Raw genomic sequence first — 19,550 nt, 5'->3', positions numbered from 1 at the left:
TCGTTTTACCTTAAAATAATCTCCAGTTCCTCTCATTTCATTCTCATTGCCATAATCATTATCATCTCTGGCCTCCCTTATTGTAATGGATGCTGGACCTTGTATCTCCAAGGCTTTGTAGGACAGGGTCAGCACGTTTTTTCTAAGTCCAACGTAAAGCTAGTAGATGTTTCTGCTTGATTGTTTAAATGAAGTATATGTCACATACCACAAAATTCACTCTCAAAGTGTACGATTCAGTGACAAGAATGTCTTCTCTCACCATTCTTTTTCAACATTCTAGTGGGAGTCCTAGCTAGTGCAATAAGAAAAGGAAATGGAAAATATGCATCTTGGGAAGGAAGAAGTAAAACTATCTTTGACATTGATATGTAGAAACTCAGGAATCAACAGAAAAGTTTTGGAACTTTTAAGTCATTATAGCATGATTGAAGGATACATGGTTAATACAATGGACAGAATGTTTGTGTCTCCCACCCAAAATTTATATGTTGAAGTTATTACCCATGGTGTGATGGTATGTGCAGGTGGGACCTTTGGGAGGTAATTAGTTCATCAGAGTGGAGCCATTGTGAATGAGATTAGAGCCCTTATAAAAGGGGGCTCAGAGACTCTCCTACTCTCTGCCGTATGAGGATACAACAAGAAGACAGCCATCTGCAACCAGAAAGAGGACTCACCAGACAGAAAATCAGCCAGCACCTTGATCTTGGATTTCTCAGCTTCCAGATTAGTAAGACACATCTGTTGTTTATAAATCACCTAATCTCTGATACTTTGTTATAGCAGCCCAAACTGACTAAGAGGTTTAATATATAAAAGTCAATAATTTTCTTATAAATTAGCAATGAAGAAGTGGAATTTGAAATTAAAAGCAAAATAACATTTACATTAGCACCAAAAAGGGTAATATACTTAGACATAAATCTAACATAGTATGTACAAGATCTACATGAGGGGAGCTATATAAGTGATGGGCAAAATCAAAGAAGAACTAAATAAATGGAGAGACATTTCATGTTCATGGATAGGAAGACTCAATATTGTCAAGATGTCAGTTCTTCCCTACTTACCTACAGATTCAATGCAATCCCAATCAAAATACCAACAGGTTATTCTGTGGATATCAATGAACTTTGATATCCTAGTATCCTATATCCTAAAGTTTATATGGAGAGTCAGAAGACCCGTAATAGCAAGAAGACTGAGACTACTTGGCTTCAAGGCTTACTATACATATACAGTGTTTGTTATCCATACAAAGAACCTGGTTATAGTGGAGTCATAACTTATAAGCAGAAAGGGGCTGACAGTTGAAATACACACATATTAGGGAAGCAGCATTCATCAACCACCAATTGGGATTGTAAATAAGAGCATTGCAAATATGAAAGATGGAGAAGAGGGAATAAAAAGACACAAAGGTGCTCACCAGGACAAGAATGCTTTGGGTGGCTCTGGACACAGTGGGGAGGATCTGGGAGAATCATTTGTCCTGTGAATGTGTTGAGCCCGCTGCTTATGCCTGTACAGGACAAAATCCATGGAGCCACTGGCCCAGCCAGTCAGCATAGAAAATGAAACTTCAGAAAATACTATCAATGCTGATGTACTGAGCCTGTGATTTTCTCATGATCTATAGCAGAACAGTATCCCAAATCTCTTTTCTTAGTGAGGTTTTTGGTGCTCCATTTGCCAAACATATACATAGGAAATATTCATTAAATTTAAAAACATGAATTGGCTCCTGAAGAGGAAAATGGAAAAGCCTCTGTGCTTTGGAGCTTTGACTCTAAGATCCTTCCAACGGGAGTTCATGGGGTTGATCATGATTGGCACACACTCAAGAGGCAAGAGCTGCCAAAGGATACACCCCTGCCAACTCTGTGAACATAAAAAGAAGTTTGCATGAAACATCACTAAAAAATATTTAAACCCAAAAGCTGCCATTGTCTGGGAGATCCCTGTAAAGAGAATGATCAAGGAGTTGGACATAGTCAGGTGCTTCAGAATCAAATCTGTGGCCCTCAACCTGCATTCAGTGTCGTAAAAGTATACGTAATGGTAAAGAAGAGAGATGTTGTCCAGAATTCCAACTATAGTCTGTGACCAGAAGATAGTTGCTACCGTGATGTCCCTGGAGGCTATTTTCTCACTCAACATGTTTTCCTTTAAATTACGGAAACAGTCATTTCTCTGAGCCAAAAGGCTCATTGAAGATTTTTTTTTTTTTTTTTGAGGAAGATTAGCCCTGAGCTAACATCTGCTGCCAATCCTCCTCTTCTTGCTGAGGAAGACTGGCCCTGAGCTAACATCCATGCCCATCTTCCTCCACTTTATATGTGGGAGGCCTACCACAGCGTGGCTTGGTGAACAGTGCCATGTCCACACCCGGGATCCAAACCAGGAACCCTGGGGCTGCTGAAGCAGAACGTGCGAACTTAACCGCTGCACCACTGGGCTGGCCCCCATTGAATATTTTTGACACCAAGAGTAACTTGCATTGCGTGCTTCTGTTTGATTGCCAAGACATCATGAGACAAGAAGAGAGAGAGAGATAACCAGTACTTTTCAAGGGAAAGTCGGCACTAAGGATGAAGCCCTGTTAACCTGAGGGAAGTAATGACAAGTGAGACATATCAAAAGAAAGCATAATACAACATTTTCAGAATAAGCTGAAATTTGCTAGCCATGTTGGAAAAAAGAAAAACCTTGATCATTACCCACTTCATAAAACCAGTCAACTCTGAATGTATTGCTGTTCTAAATTTTAAAGATAAATCGTATTTTTTTAGACAAAAAAAAAAATTTCCCTATGGTCCTAGAACAAGGAAATATATCCTAAACAGTGCAGAACATATTAACCATATGGAAATATTAACCATATGAAATGGCTTCAGATTTTATTAAAATTCAGAGATGGTTCTCAATAAAACACACACATACACACACACAAACACACACAGACAAAGACATATGACTTATAAGCAGCACAAAGAATTCTTAAGGACCAGACAGTAGAATAAAAAAATGGGCAAATCATTTCAGCTGAAACATCTGTTGATGAAAATAATCCACAACCAATTAATAGATGAGAGCTATGTAATGAGTTAATTAGAGGACTAGCCTAAGAGTGTTGTTTTTCCCAGAGAAGAAAGCACGCCAGAGAAGCATGGCTTATAGCATGATCATATACCCTGTCAGAACAAAGAACATACATCAAGCACAACAGGAGTACAATTTTTTTCCCCAAAGTCACAAGGAGATGTTTTGCCCTAATTTAGCACATACACAGCAGGTCAACTTGAACTTGGTTCTCTCAGAAGAAAAGCTTATCTTCAAAGAAGTGCTGGTATTAGCCTCAGAGAAAGGGAAATATTACATTCCTATCTTTAAAGAGTGCATTCTTTGGGAAAATGTTTGAAGTAGATGTACACTGCCTGTTTGGTGGGCCATAAGTCAGGCTTCTCTGCGAAAACCAAGTTTTAGACTGAATCACATTTAAACCAGAATGGCTTTCCCATAGACCTCAATATGTAAAAATGCTTTCTTATTATTATTTTCATCATTTTCCCCCTTTTGATTGATAATCTTTTGATAGAAAGCATTGATGATCAATGTATTGTCCCTCAGTGCCAAGGTGGTTGCTGCCTGCCCTGGGTCCATCATGTTCCTTGAAACTTGGCTTTTATTTTATTGATTTACCCAGTTATCCATGTTGGGGGGAAATAGCTGAGTTTAGTGAGCCGCCAGGTATATTATGAAAGAGGAATCATCCCATAGGTCAGTAATTCTGGATTGTCACATAAACATTGTACATGTGCTTCAGAAAAGTTTTGTAATCATCACTTATAACAGTAATATTTAGAGAGCAGATATAGTAATAATGTTAATAAAACATTTAGTTCAAAAGAATAAGTCTTAAGTATAATCCTTACCAGAAAAAGAGGGTCATTCGGAATTATAAGAATGATCAACCATCTCAAGTGGTTAAGTGATCATTACTCTATCTTGCTTATCAGTTTTACAACATTGAGTAAAGAAAACCATAATTAGCTTGAATATTATGATTAATACAAGAATTCCAAGAAGTAACAAAAATTAGAATTGTAATCTGGATCACAGAAGGGACCTAGTACCTGAAGTGAGCCAACTTAACAAATTGAAATTTGGTGAGGGATTGCTTAGGTCATTCACATTTTTTTTTATGTGTTTAAAGAGATATGACGCATTGCAAGATTCATCAGGTATAAAAACACAACATTCAGTTTCAATTATAGCACATGTACCACCTTGAGATGTAGTCAAAATATCTAAGGCCATTCTGTTTTGAAGGACGGCCTTTCTCATTAAGGACATCTCAGAATTCCATAAAGCTATTCCTGTTTGGCTATCATTAAAGGTCTGCTGAGTAAATTTAGTCAGGACTTCTATAGGTGATGACATTTTCTACTCCTATGGAGGGAAAAAATATAGTGCTAGATGGTCATACCAATGGAAGCCCGAATGAGTCCATCTGGCCCTAAGGAAAGAAAGATTGCCAACAGTTGTTAATTTAGAATGAATTCTTCCCTGCCTCCAAGGGAACCCCAGGGTGCAGCAACCTAGCCATTCAGGTGGGAGCAAAGGCCAAAAATCTGTTCTACATAATTACTGAGTTCCATTGGGTACCAGCCAGTAAATACTTGGCCTTTAAGACCAATCTGTTCCAAACCAACCACTTTCTTTAAGAATGACAGTATTTGGACATTATTCTGGATGTATCCATACCATATTTCAGGTACAGTTAGATAAGTTTTATTTCCAGTGGTTTCTCTGTTCCCAACATAAAGGTGTTGATGTCCTTAGAGATCCGTAACTAGGAGTGAGCCAAATGATCTGTCACAGATTTGGGTGAAACCTCCATAGTTCTTGTTGTGGAATCCAATTTCTCTTGTTTAGTGGGCAGATTGTTAGGACAATTGAATGGTTTGAGCAACATAAAAGGAATAAACATGTATTGACTATTGGCCAGGTTTCAGGATCATAATTAGTAATATCACGTGAACTGTGAACACTGGAACTAGATCTCTCTATCATAATAAATTACTTTAGAACTTTGCAATCTGTACCTTGAAAAGGAGAAACCCATCAAGGTAACTCAGCTGTACTAGAAAGAGGAAGTTGGCGACATATCCAACAATTGGACTGATTATAATGTGAAACAAGAGAATGAGGCCATTTTAAGAAGGTATTACCATTAGGTCCATTCAGATGTGGGGTGAATAAACAACCTTAGTTGTTTATAGTGTCAGAAAAACCTGAAATGATATTCTGGTAATTAATGAAAAGATTTTGTACTTAAGCTTTGATCTATTTTAGTCTAGCAGGATAGAAAGTATTAGAGTTATAGGAACAATAATTAAAAGGTACCAAATAGGCAACCTGAAACACAAGAAAGGTGACTAGCATGACATAAAAGTGTTAAAATTGCTAATATACTCAAGAGTATGATTACTATAGCAATCATAAATGGGCATCCAGTGTACAAATTACAAGGGTTAAAAGGAGATGGAAGGTTGGGAATACAAGCCTGGTCCAGGATCTTGGGACAGCTTTCCAAAACTGATGTTGGCTTCTTCTCATTCGGGTTTTGTAGTACTTGTCATAGTCCATCGAAGCTGGGTGTCAGTAACTGGAGTTGAAATCCACTCAGGAGGAAGGGTCTTTTTAAAATGAGAAATGTAAATCCATGAGTTTATGTCTTTTAATTTTTCAGAGCACGGATTGGGTAAAAGTACCTAGGATGGTCCTTTCCAATGAGGCTGCAAACAGGCTTTAATTTGGTGTCTCTTTCAATAAACAAAATCTCCAGGCTGTAGTCCATGATCCTCAAGGTGTCTGTCTCCCAGGAGTTTGCTGTGAAAAGAATCTGTTATGAGTGTTTAATTTCTTTTTAGTGGCTCAATAAGAACTTGACGATATTGCAAGATATCTCTTTTGAGCAAAGTTGGTTCATACATTTCTTCATCTAATTGCATAGGCTGTCCTATTATTATTTCAAAAGGAGACAGCCAAAGTGCACCAAAGGGTATAGATCCAAGATTGAAGAGCACTAGTGGAAGAGCTGTTGACTATGAGAGATTAAATGCTGCTGAAAGTTTTGCCACTTGAATTTTGACTGTGCCCTTAGTTCTTTCCATCGATCTTGAGGATTTGGGATGATAAGTGCAGTAAAAGTGATGCATTTTTGGCGAAATGTCACAAATAGATTTAAGTATTTGTCTGGTGAAATGAGTTCCCCAGTCACCGTGTAACTCTATAGAATTCCCTAAGCTTGAATTATTCTTCCTAGTAACAACTTACCTAGTGTTAATGTGGTTGCTCTCCTGCAAGGGAAAGCCTCAACCTCTGGGAAAAACACACAAATAATTACAAAGAGATATTTATGTCCTTGAGTGGTGACATTTGAACAAAGTCCAATAGCCATACCTCAAAGGGTCCCTTAGGAAGGGGAAAGTGATCTTATGACCCATGAGGTGGTTTTCTGGGATTATATTTAGGCCATACGGTACAATGATCATAGGCTTTATGAGCCACTGTAGGAGAAAGTTTCCAAAAATATCAATTCCCCACAAAATGATCTTTTCAGGTGCCCAATGAGTTACTTGATGTATATGCTTCAGCAGTGGAATTGTGCTTCAGTAGGCACTATGAGTTTTTTAATTGGCCGAAACCACATTTGTGTGGTGGGGTCAAAAGTTCTCCCCGTTTTGTCGCCATATTTGTTTCTCTTCTTCTATAGCAATTTCTAAAGCCTGTATAAGGAAACCTTTCTTTGGCTTAGCAGGGTTAACAGAGAGCAGTGGGCATTCTGGAGGCTGAATAGAATAAATTTTTAAAGCTGCCTGCTTAGCACCTACATTTGAAAGCTGATTTCCTTTAGGTTCCAAATGTCAGATTTGGAACAGCCAGGTATTTTAATAATTGCCAATTGTTTTGGTAGTGGCATAGAATTTAGTAATTCTGAAACCTGCTTTCCATTTTTATGGGTCTCCCTGAAGGTATTAAAACCCCTGGATGTTTCCAGAGCATTCTAAAATCGTATGCCACTTCAAAAGCATAATGGCTGTCAGTATAAATATTTGTCAGTATAAATAAATAAATAGTCTGTAGCAGATTGACAAGCCCTAGTTAAAGCAATTAATTCAGATTGCTGTGCTGACTTTATTTCTGGTAAGTAAGTGCTCTCACTTATGTCCAGGATGTTATTGCATTTCCAGCCCAGTAATGTCTTTGCTAATCCTTTGCAAGTAAGACCTATCTGTAAACCAAATTAGGTCAGCATTATCAATAGAAGTTTCTTGAAGATCATTCCTAGGAGCAAGCAGGTAATCTGTTATTAAAATGCAGCTGTGGTCACTTTCCTTCTGTGGTGTTGGAATCAAAGTACAGGGTTAAGATTACTACATTGGGCTAAGGTAATATTAACTGTAGAAAGCAAAAAAGAGGTTAATTGGCTCATAGAGTAATGCTGAGTGTGCAAGAATTTAGAAGAAATTCAATTGGAGTTGTCCCCAGTTTTCTGGTACTGGACCTGGAGCAATGTGTGTGTGTTCCTAGTAGTCCAGTGTGTGAGAACCCAATTAGGGAAATGTTTTGGTTTGGATTTAATCACCTTCTCAAGAAGGGAAAGTGACTTCCCTGTAGCAAGGGCTGCAAAAGTGGGTCAAGATAGCATCAAAAAACAAAACAACGCAAATATATTGCAGTGCATTCTTGGTGTATGGATGCCCTGCGAGTAGTTAGTGTTTCAAGGCAGAGACAGGGGGTGAGAAGGTAAGCTGGAGCCTTGCGGGGGGGTGATGGGCACAGGGAGACAAAACGGTTTTAGGAGATGAAGTCAGCTGAGGGAGGACTAGGCTTGAGGGCAGCTGGAACACCCAGAGCAAGGGCAAATATGGGGTCATGAATTGGGGACATGGGGAGCTGATAGCACCCAATATTTGAGGGCTGGGATTTTGAGGGAGGGGCCAAGAGGCCAAGAGAATTGAGCTGAGTTCACTGAAATTGGGGCAAATATAATTCAAGGGGGAAGAAGGATGGGGAGGTGATGGAAGGCAGGAGTGATGGGAGGAAGTTCCTGGGTGCAAAGGGGATGGAGTTGACAAAGGGATGGAATGCAAAGTGGCTGCAGGGTAGAGGTGGTGTGTGGATGTGTAGAAGTCAGGTGGAGGTGGGAGGGGACAGGTGCAGGTCCAGGGATTGGACAGTGATGGTGCTGGATCAAGGAATTAATGACCTAAGTGGGGGTGGAATGGAAGTGGGGGGTGGTCATGGTTGGTGGAGGTGGAGAGAGAGGCAGTATCTATTATAAGTGGATGAAGGTGGCAAGAATAGATGATTGAAGGTTATTAATTCATTCTTCCATTCAAAAATGCCTTCATTTACATTGGACTCACAACTTAACCACAGTTTGTTTCTACATTCAGCCCATGCTGCAAAAATCTTGCTCATATAAAATATGCCTGCAAACATTTATATTTTACATACTGTAGGACCACAGGGAGAACTTTGAGTGAAAAACACCACCACTATTTCTCTCTTTTATTGGAATTCCTGGTAGAAGTTGTGACCACCGTGTGTCTGGTAGGAAGGCTGGTTTGCTAGCACTGGACATTCATTGTTGGCATAAGATATGTCACTTTCCAAATGCTTATGTCTTAAAGAACTTTTTAAACCCAATACCGAATTGATGAAAGTCCTTCTATTTCTTGTAGTATTTCCAAAAGGTAACACATGCTTTGTGTAAGAAATAAAATATAACAAAAGAGAACTGAAATACTGTAAGTAATGTTTTCCTTTGTATGAAACAATCCAAAGAGATAACTTCTGGTAATAGTTTGTCTGTATGACAATAATAAAAAGAAAATCTTTTAATGGCAAAAACTGGACTGGTCTCATACTGAAATAGGCTGATCTCCATTCCCTGGTGTTAGTACATCGGTCATATTACATTACGTGGCAAGAGGGACTTTGAAGTTGTAATTAAGGTTACTAATCATCAGATTATGTTGTGGACCAAATGTTTGTGTCCCCCCAAAATTCATACATTGAAATTTTAACCCCTAATGTGATTGTATGATGAGGCAGGGCCTTTGGAGTTAATTGTGTCACGTGGTGGAGCCCCCTGAATGGAATTAGTGCTCTTACGAGGCTACAGGAGAAAACTTGCTTTCTGTCTCTCTCACCACATAAGGATATGAGAAATCAAGGGCCATTAGCAAACCACAATGAGTTAGATGATTTATCTCACCAGATCCCAAATCTGCCTGCACCTTGAGCTTGAAATTTCCCAGCCTCTGGAAAGTCAGGAAATCAATGTTTGTTTTTTAATCCACTCAGTCTGTGATGTTCTTGTTGTAGCAGCCCTGACTGACTAAAACAGGAGATTGTCCTGCATCATCAAGGTGAGTCCAATGTAACCACATGATCCTTAAACAATGGAACTCAAGTAGAACAGAAAGCAAGAAGAGATTCAAAACAGGAGGGGCGTTCAATTTGCTAATGAAGGCTTTCAAGATGGAGGGAAGCACATGGAAGTCCCCAAAGGAAATTTATTCTGCCAACAATGTGAATCAGCCTGGAAACAACGCTCCCCCAGGTTCCAGTGAAGAGACTGGGATGGTCGACACCTTGATTTCAGCTTTCTCACCTACCAACCTGTGAGAAGACAAGCTTCTGGTGTTTACAACTGCTAAATTCACAGAACTTTATTTCAGCAACAGTAGAAATCTAAAAACATAGAAACACATTTAATGAAAAATATTAACACAACTGATTCCATTTTGACCTCTCGTCGTAACAATTTTCCTGTTTTAGGTTTATCCTCCTTTTTATGTAGTTGAGGAGTATAGCTGATATTTTTCATGCAAATGCACATGAAGGGGAAAACAGTTTTTCTCTACTGTGTGCTTCTTTCTTGTGAGTCTACTTTTACACAGAACACAACTTCTGACACTTTCGGTCACCAAATGTGAGGAGATTTTTCCCCACAACAAGCAATTATCTGGTCATCAGTAGGATGTTGTGCAATTTGATTCAATTTTAACACTTCTTGAAAATAGAGTCAAATCCCATGGCTGTAGGGCTTTTCCCAGAAACTACTACAACACCATTTCAGATGCCAATTAGTAGTGGGTCCACATGTTAGCCACAACCTCTGTCTGACTTGACTACAAATGTAAGTTTCCAATGACCTCCTCCTTGCGTTCAATTAATTTGCTAGAATGGCTCATAGGTTTCAGAGAAACACTTAGGTTGCCAGGTTATTAAAGGCTGTAATAAAGGATACAGATGAAGAGACACAGATGGCAAGATCTGGAAGGGTCACGAGAGTAGGACCTTCTGTCCCAATGATGCAATGTGCTTTGCTCCTGGCCACATCTCCCTCTCCCAGGCAACACTTGGGTCTTCACCAAGACAGTTGCCCAGCTGTGCCATTCACATAACCAAACTGCAACACAGAATCTCTCCTAAAGTGTCTGTTCTATTACATGTGCCCTTTCCCCAAACCTGCACCTGTGTCCAAAATTGTGGAACATTCTGGGCCCTCCCAGCCCAGAATCAGCAGCAGCAACCTGTTCTCTCCACCAACCTGGGACCCTGAACCACTCACTGAGAATCCTAATGCTACCCAAGTGCAAATTTCAGCCCTACCTGGAAGCAGGATCATAGTACAACCTGTCCTCCTGCTAACGTGGGAATGCCCTGGTGGAGTCCTGGTTCACCCTCATTGCAATCTCTTAATTTCAGTCCAAACTTTTGCACCTGAACACACACAGGGTATCTGGGGCATCACCTAATGAACCTGAATGCAGGGCCTCGTACAATCTAGATGTCCTCAAGGGCAGCATGAGAGTCTTGGGACTGAACTTTGAATAGAAACAAATAACATAAGGCCTCAGCATAACTTACTCCAATACAGTATCCCGTGCATGACAATGAGACTCCCACTTCATGGGGGTAGCCAGACAGGAAAGTGTGACCACATCTCAGCTGCACCCATAATCTGCACCCAGTGCACAGTCCTCTACCTTTTTGGGGTCTGGAGGCTGTGAAAGAGCATCATCATCTGAGATTTTTTCAGAAGTAACCACCAAATTGTACAATCTGCTGATCTAATCAATCCTCTCATCCAAGATGGCAACCTTAGATATGTAACTACTGCGGAGAAAGCAAGAGACCACCTTATCCACAACCAAACGTACATGCAGTGCAAATGCAGGCAGTCAAGCCCCTTCCCACCAGCCCAGATGCCTGTCCCAGGCCATGTTACTAAATGCCCCTGCTTGTACTTAATAATGCACCGCCCTTCCTAGCATCTGCACTGGCAATGCCAAAGATTGCATCTTCTTTTGGTGTCCTCAGACTTTTGCTATAGCAGCCCTCTCGTGCTCCACAGGGGTTATCGGTCTAGGTTTCATTCCTTCCCCATCATATGAAAAAAGAAGGGAACCAATAGTATTTCCATTGAGATGTAATGGTAGTGTGTAAGGGGGTCAGATGTGCTGTGCTAGCTTTCTCTAGCTTAGTGCTACTGAAAGGGGGATGGGAGTGAGTACTTTGAATCAGGGATCTGGGGAGCGAAGCATCAGCACCACCTGGGATTATATTACAGATGCAGATTCATGGTCCCCACCTCAGAAGGAAGGCTGTTGGATTACTAGGATTCTACAGAATGGGATGACAGAACTATCTGGCTGCAAACATGTGTTGTTCTTCAAATAAAGGGAAGTATGAATTTGAAAGTGATTCAGAGAACAGCACGATGCCACTGCTACAGAGGCCAGGCTTTGGGTACATGGTTTTTGCTCAGGGTGTTGGGGGCATTTCTGATGCTCCATTGGGCCCAAAATGAGGGCTGCCACCCCTGTGGGCCCAGAGGACAAACATCCAGCCAAACAGCATAAAAGATCAGCCTCAAAATGTAATGGAATTTATCTTATAGTTTTAGACTTCCTTGGAAACCATGACTTTGTTCTTCTTTCCAATTTTTCCATTTGGAATAGGAATGACTATCATATACCTCTCAGATAATTGTATTTTAGATGCAGACAACTTCTCTGATTTCACAGGTTCACAGCTGGAGTGGAATTTTGCCTTGGGATGAATCATATCGGGAGTCTTACCCTAGATTTAGATGATTTTTAGGTGAGATTTGAGCCTTACAGTTGATGCTAGAATGAGTTAAGCCTTTTGGGCTTTCAGGATTGGGGAATACGTAGTTTGCATGTAAGAAGGACATGAATTTTGGGGATTGAAAGGGCTGAATGTTATGGGATGAATTGTGCCTACCCACAAATTTATGTGTGTTGAAGCTTTAACCCCAGTATTTCAGAATGTGACTGTCTTTGGAGATACAGCCTTTAAAAAGGTGAATAATTTAAAATTAAGTCAATAGGGTGAGTTTTAACCAACACGACTGGTGTTTTTATTATAAGCTGAAATTTGAACACATACAGAGATACTAGACCTGTGTGGGAAAGACCATGAAGGACGTAGCAGGAAGGCGCCATCTCCAAGCCAAGGAGAGAGACCTCAGAAGAAACCAAACCTGTCCACACTTTGATCTTGGACTTCTAGCCACCGGAAATGAAACAAAATAAATTCTGTTGTTTAACCCACCCAATCTGTGGTGTTTTGTTACAGCAGCTCTGGCAAGGTAATAGAAGAGGTAAGGATCTGCCTGGTCAAAACTTGGACTTTCAAGGGTTACACTCCTTTCTGTGGGGTTCCAGGTCCCTGGTCTCTGAGGATGTCAGCTGTGGGATCCTGATCCTTCAGCTAGCCAAGCCCTTGGAGGGAGGTCATAGAAGAAAGGAGAATCTGGGGCATTTCTCCTATCATATAGTCAGCCCATCCATGGGAATAAAAGGATAATAGAGTCAGCAAAGGGCTTTCTTCTGTAGGGGATATGTTAAGATGTAGTGGGAGGATTGTTGGTTGTTTTTGGAAACAGGAGTATCTGGTCCTGATTTTGGACACAGTGGTAACTTCCCTCACTCTCAGAATCTTGTGGTAAATGGTATGTTTCCTGTGTTCCTCACAGGAATATTGTAAGTCTCTTCAGTGAAAGCACTTGGTAAATATAAAGCACTGCACATGTGTGAGCCTTTATATTATAGTCTTAGACCTTTTGTCCTTGTATCCTTCTTCCTCATGGTTTCAGAATCTACAATTACTTGTCTCTTTGCAAAAAGGGCATTCTTCTCACCCTCCTATAAAATCCCTTTGCTTCTGTTTTTACCATATGTAAACCAGATTCCTATTTGCTGTCTTGGAGAGAGTTTTGTGACTGGGTCTTAATTTATAAAGGTGATTGAATGAGATAGCAGAGAGACAAATGCCACTGAAAGATGATGTTTATTACTTATATTTTCCCAAGAGGAGGGTCACATCTGGCCATGCAGGGACACACTGAAAGCATCATGTATTTGTCAGGATGTAGAAGCAGGAGTGATGGGAAAGTCTCGGCCAGAGCCTTTATTGAGGTTTACTGGGTAAAGGCAGGACAGGACAAACAGCTTCCAATTGGTCTGTCTGAATATTTCCGATGTCCCAAATGACCAGGATGTACAACTCGGAATACAGCATGCCCAGTATTCTTAATGGTGCGGCATGCCTACGTGCATATATTTTGGAAAACGATGGAGTTTTGCCTTCCAACAATATGCAACACTCATTTCCTAACTGTTTTCTCTCTGCCTAATATTCCCACAAGTATACCACTTGTTCAACCACTCTGATTCATTTCATTCAGAGGCTAGGCCCAAATTCATTCAATTTGCCTCAAGCAGAATTGGAGTAAGACTACACTCTTTAGGATACTAGTCATCAAAATGACGCAAAGCTGCTTTATTCACTGTAACTATCCTCGTGTATCTCTCATATTCAACAAGCTGAGGAAACATCAATCTTCATTAAGGTCTTCCTTAGAAGGACATGTGTCTTCTCCTTAGACTCTATTTAACTTTTCAAGTAGGATTAGTGAATAAATAACGGAACATGGTGCCAAAATCTACCATTTCCATTTTTCTGATTACATTAGCAAATTTTGTATTTCTTCTCCGTGCAAAGCTGAGCCTAGATACAGTGGAGTTACGGCTCATGAGCAGAAAGGGGCTGACAGTTGGAAAACACACAGAAATTAGGCGAGCAGTGTTCACCAACCACCAATTGGGATGATCAATGAGAGCAATACAAAGGTGAACAGTGGAGGAGAGGGTTTGAAAAGATACAAAGGTGATCATCAGAATGAAGATGCTTTGCGAGGCTGTAGACTCAGGGGAGGATCTGTGGGAAACATGATTCCTGTGAATGTGTTGGACCCGCTGCTTGTGCCTGTGCAGGGTGAAAACCATGGAACCACTCGTCCAGATTATGACCACAGTAAAGGAAACTTCAGGGAATACTATTAATGCTACATATACTGAGCCACTGATTTTCCCCTGGTCAGTAGCAAAACAGTATCCAAAATCTCTTTTCTTTACAATGTTTTTCCTGCTCCATTTGCTAGACATGTACAACTCTGACACCAGAAAAATTAAATTTACAACCATGTAAATGATCCAGCAAAGGGAGATGGAAAAGCCAATGTACTTTGGGGCTTTGATTTTAAGATCCTTCCAACAGGAGCTCATGGGGCTGATCATGATGGTCTGGAACACACTCAAGAGGCAAGTGGTGCCAATGGATACACTCCTGCCCACTCTCTCAACATACAAAAGAAATCTGCATCCAAAATAATTTAAAAAATGTTTCAGCCCAAAAGCTGCCGCTGTGTGGGGGACTCCTGCAGAGAAAATGATCAAGGAGTTAGATATAGTCAGGTGCTTGAGAATCAGATCTGTGGCCCTCAACCTGCTTTCATTGTGGCCGTGGAGGAGGTAATGGCAAAGCAGACAGAAGTTGCCCAGTGTTCCAATTACAGTCTGTGACAAGGCGATTATTGCTATTGTCATCTTACTGGATTCTATTGTGTCATTCTGCATGTTTTCCTTTAAGTTGTGGGAACAGTCATTCCTCGGAGCCCAAAGATTCATTGAAGATTTTTGACACCAAGAGTAACTTGCCTTGTGTGCTCCTGTTTGAGTGTCAAGCCTTCATAATTCACAAAAAGATGGAGAGGTAACAGATATACTTCATGGAAAAGTCAGCACTAAAGAAGTGGTCTGATCCTGGGGGAAGTAATGAGAAGTGAGAGTATATGGAAGGAAAGCATGAAACCACACTTTGAGAATAAGCTGAACTTTGCTAGCTATATTGGAAAAAAGAAAAATCTTGATCATTAACATCATTACAAAACAAATTAACTCTGAATGCCTTGCTGATCTAAAATTTGATAAAATTTATTAAGAAAATATTATTATATCCTAAACAGCACAGAACATATTAACCATATGGGTGCAATATCATTCTTTTATAATAAAAATAGCAGCTGATTCTCATCAACACACACACACACACACACACACACACACACACACAAACACATACTTTTAAGAAGCACAAAGAACTCCTAAAGACCTCCAGTAGAATAAACAATGGGCATATCATTAAGACAGAAACTTCAGTAAGAGGATAGTCAAAGGATAAAACATGTCTAAAATATATTCAACTTCCTAAGTAATCAGAAAAATACAAACATATCTCTACCTGGTATGATCAAATATCACCTAGAAATCTAGAATGAAACAACACAACACCAAGTTTTGTGAAGGATGAAAATAAAGCAAGAATCTGGTACACTGCGGATGAGTGTTAAAATTGGTCCAAATATTTTGGGAAACTGTATGGTACCTACCTTAGTGGACCAAAAGTAATCGTCTGTTCCCAGCAAATTCCCCTCATATGAATATACTCAACAGAAATTTCTAGTCATATCATGAAAAACGTAATCACAGAATTTATGAATCAGCACTCATTATTACTCAAAATATCCCCAAATGCAAAGCAACCAACTTGTCTATTAAAAGTAAATTGAATCAATTAATTGTTTGATATTCACACAAATGAGCCCCAAGTAGAAATGCTAACGAATGCAAACAATAATATGGAACAATACAGATAAATTCATAATAATCATGTGGAACGGAAAAAGCGTCATCATTAACCATTTCATGCTGTATGATTCCATTTATATAAAGTACAACACAGACAAATGTGATCTAATCTTTCAAATGTTAAGATGGTAGTAAACCTGTTCCCAGGTCCTCTAACTATACCCACCAGAACTACACCCTTGGGAAGAGTGACTTAGATGGGGCACAACAGGGTTTAGGAGGACTGACAACATTCTGTTTCTTTATCTAGGTATTGTGAACAGAGGAATGGTCGTTGGTGAAATTCCACAGAGCTGCGCACTAATGACCAGTAGATGTGTCTTTAATTTTTAAAAAATACATTTCTTCCCCCCAAACTTGGGATTTGTTGGGGGAAAGGTTATTTTCACGAATGTGTGTGGCCTGTTGACTGTGTCCAAACAGGATGAACTTTATGGATCTATGGGTCCAGACTGTGAGGCCAACCATGAAAGGGGATCAGGACAATGCTGCTTAGAGTGAATCTGTGATTTTCTCTTGAAATTCAGCACAGCTTATCCTAAATCTTTGTCCTTTGTGATGACTTATTGCTAAATTTGGCAATCATTTACATAGGGAAAATGATATTTATTTACCATTTATACGCTGCTATTTATATGCTGGATGTTTATCCATCATGTACAGCGTCCAGCAAAGGAAAATGGAAACCTCAATCCTCTCTGGAGCTTTTACTTAAGTTTCACCCACCTGGAGTTCATGGAGTTGATCTCAATGGCAGGAGATGCATAAGAGGCAGGTGGTGCCACTGGACACACCCTTCCAGGTTTGTGAGGATAGAAAACAATTTGCTTTCAAAAATCACCAAAGAAAAGCTTCAACAAAAGGCTGCCATTGTCTTGGAGACACTGTAAAGGAAATGATCAAGAAGTGACTATAGACAGGTGCTTGAGGATCAAATCTATGAACCTCCAACCACATTCATTGTAGTAAAGGAAGAGATAATGGTAAATCAAAGAGAAAACACCCACAATGCTGACAATAGCCTGAGATATGCAGACCGTTCTTGTCAAATCCCTGGAGGCCTATCTGTCAGTTCTCAGTGACTGATACTTGTCTTCAGAGCCAGAAGATCCTGCAGTTTAACCTGTTGTGTGTATTACATGCATCATATGAGCTCAAATCCAATACACTTTCTGAGAAATATATACCTAAGTTCTGTTCAGAAGCTTCTCAGAGTGGAATGTATAACTTTTCAGTCACACTTACAATGTCTGAGTCACTGCTACAATGCCCTACGTGTGGTACTTTGTTTGATTTTCCTAACTGCATTACATAAGCACTGGCATTATTTTCATTGTAACGATAAGAAGTCTTAGATACAGGGTGGTCAAATATGTTTAAATTCACATGCTGCTTAAGGGCTGAATGGAGATATGAACGTGGCTATTCTTGTGGCCACGCAGTAGCCTAACTGCTCTGTCACAATAACAAACCACGTTAGCTGTGTCTTCAAATAATCCATACCTGTGTATAGCTTTCAATTTCATACTTTTCCATTTTATTTCATATGGTTGTTTTTTTTTGTAATTTTAATTATAAAAAGTTTCAAATTTTGTTTAAAAATTTTTTCTCTAGGTCAAAATCAAAAATGAATGAAATGTTAGAGATGATAAAAATTTGGAGATGCAGTAATTACAGGTTAATCGTGAAGGAATGTTTCAGTTGTCCATATTAGATTTAAATAATGCAAGATTTACTCAATATTAGTTTGGGAGCAGAAAGACTCATTTGCTATCATGGCAGGATAAAAACCAAAGTGGCATCTATCAAAAAACTTAGTGAAAAATATCACCTTGTTCCATAAACTATGATGCAGGAAATGCTATTATGTGATACGTCAGTGTAGAATAGACACCATGTTATTAAGAGGCTGGTTCAGATGCTTAGGTATTTCTTAATACCTAGGTTATGGAAAACTATTAGGAATAAGGCAAGATTTTCAAGTGATATGCTGATACCAGAGACGTGCAATAGGGAATTTTAAGACTATGGACTCTTGTGAACTGTGTAAATTACAATCTTAAGGAAATGAGTTGTGACCTTGGGATTGATGTTAAATCTTATTAAAGCAGAGAAAATAAGACAAGATAGATTTGGTCCTGTAAACTGTTGTCTGAAACTCATAATTATAAAGTTACTTTTTCCTCATCATCCTTCTCGCACTTCAAGAGGGAAAGCAATGCTGCCATGGTCATCAGACCTCAGGTGTTTTCACTAGAGACACAGTGACTGTCTCCAGTAGGTTATGGACTCACGTGCTCAGTGTCAGATAAAATATAGTTTTTTGATTCCAGAGAAATTCATGTACATGATTTCTGTAGAGGATTAGAAAAATTGTGACAGTCCTATGCTACTCTGTGTTGCAGGCATGAAGACATTATAAGCACGCCCCTAATAATACTGAAAATTTAATCTATGATTCCTCTAATGCAATGTGAACAGCAGAATGATTTCCTAACTACAGTCCTTAAGCACCTTGAAATGATTCTTCATTATCACTGGGATTATTCGTCCCTAATCATCCTCAAGAGGATTTTATTAATTCCCTTGCAGGACATCAGGGATCGGCGTAGGGCCTTGAATCCTACTCACTCTTTAAAATCTCAGCTCATTGCTAAGGAATTACTCTGCCTCCCTGTCTAGCTTTGCCACTGGATCTCTTTCTAACCCCAGAAGCCCATTTCCAGACAGGAACGCTTACTTAGACTTCCTTCCTTACAGACTGTGCCCTCAGGCTGATGTCAAAATACTCACCCGACTCCTTTCTGCTGGGAGGACAGTTGGTTCAGTGTGATGGTCATGATGGAAAGCACATGTGTGGGAGGGAGGCAGGCAGACCCTGAGATATGGCTGTGTGACTCTGTGACCTCACCTCCTGTGAGAATGGCAATTTTCATTTCACCTGTGGCAGCAGTGGCATTGCAGTCATGAGGAGTGGAGAACACTTCTGAAAAACTTTTTTCCGGTTGCTAATTACCAAAACCAATTACAAGTTTTTGTAATTATCTCCAAAGAGACTGTTGACGCATTTGGAGACACCTTACTCTTTTGTGATCTATGAGTGAAACAGAGTCTCATGTGGAAGGAGCAGTAAAAATTGATGTCTGCCTCATCGGAGACTATCAATGAGGTATGTGTGTCTCAGAGGAGTCCTTGAGAAGTTCTTCCACTAAAAATCATGTTCATTCTTCATCTTTAGACTCTGAATCTGCATCATTATTAAGGTATTCTGCAGATGCCTGGAATCAGACAGAATCCAGGAAGAATTTCTAATGAGATAAGAGCAAAAGAAAGAATATGTCAATAGTTGACATTAGAAATCATTGGCCTTGTTTGTTTAAGTAAATGCAAATTAACTTGGAGATGATAAGATGGAAACTTTTCGAATATTGTACTTCACCAATATTG

The 19,550-nt window shown here is 39.7% G+C and overlaps 1 protein-coding gene and 1 pseudogene across 1 annotated transcript; both read right to left on the bottom strand.

Moving 5' to 3' along the window:
* Window positions 1-1,230: 1,230 nt before the first annotated feature.
* Window positions 1,231-2,214, bottom strand: LOC106822637 (vomeronasal type-1 receptor 4-like; annotated as a pseudogene).
* An 11,801-nt stretch (window positions 2,215-14,015) lies between these two features.
* On the bottom strand, window positions 14,016-15,002 carry LOC106822649 (vomeronasal type-1 receptor 4-like). The gene has a single exon (XM_014827930.3). It carries the CDS (start codon window positions 15,000-15,002, stop codon window positions 14,016-14,018), a length of 987 nt encoding a protein of 328 aa, XP_014683416.3.
* Between the last annotated feature and the right edge of the window lie 4,548 nt (window positions 15,003-19,550).

Source organism: Equus asinus, chromosome 26 (assembly GCF_041296235.1).
Source record: "Equus asinus isolate D_3611 breed Donkey chromosome 26, EquAss-T2T_v2, whole genome shotgun sequence".
Taxonomy (NCBI): Eukaryota; Metazoa; Chordata; class Mammalia; order Perissodactyla; family Equidae; genus Equus; species Equus asinus.
The sequence above is the reverse complement of the archived record's forward strand: the minus strand, read 5'-3'. Positions and strand labels throughout refer to the sequence as shown.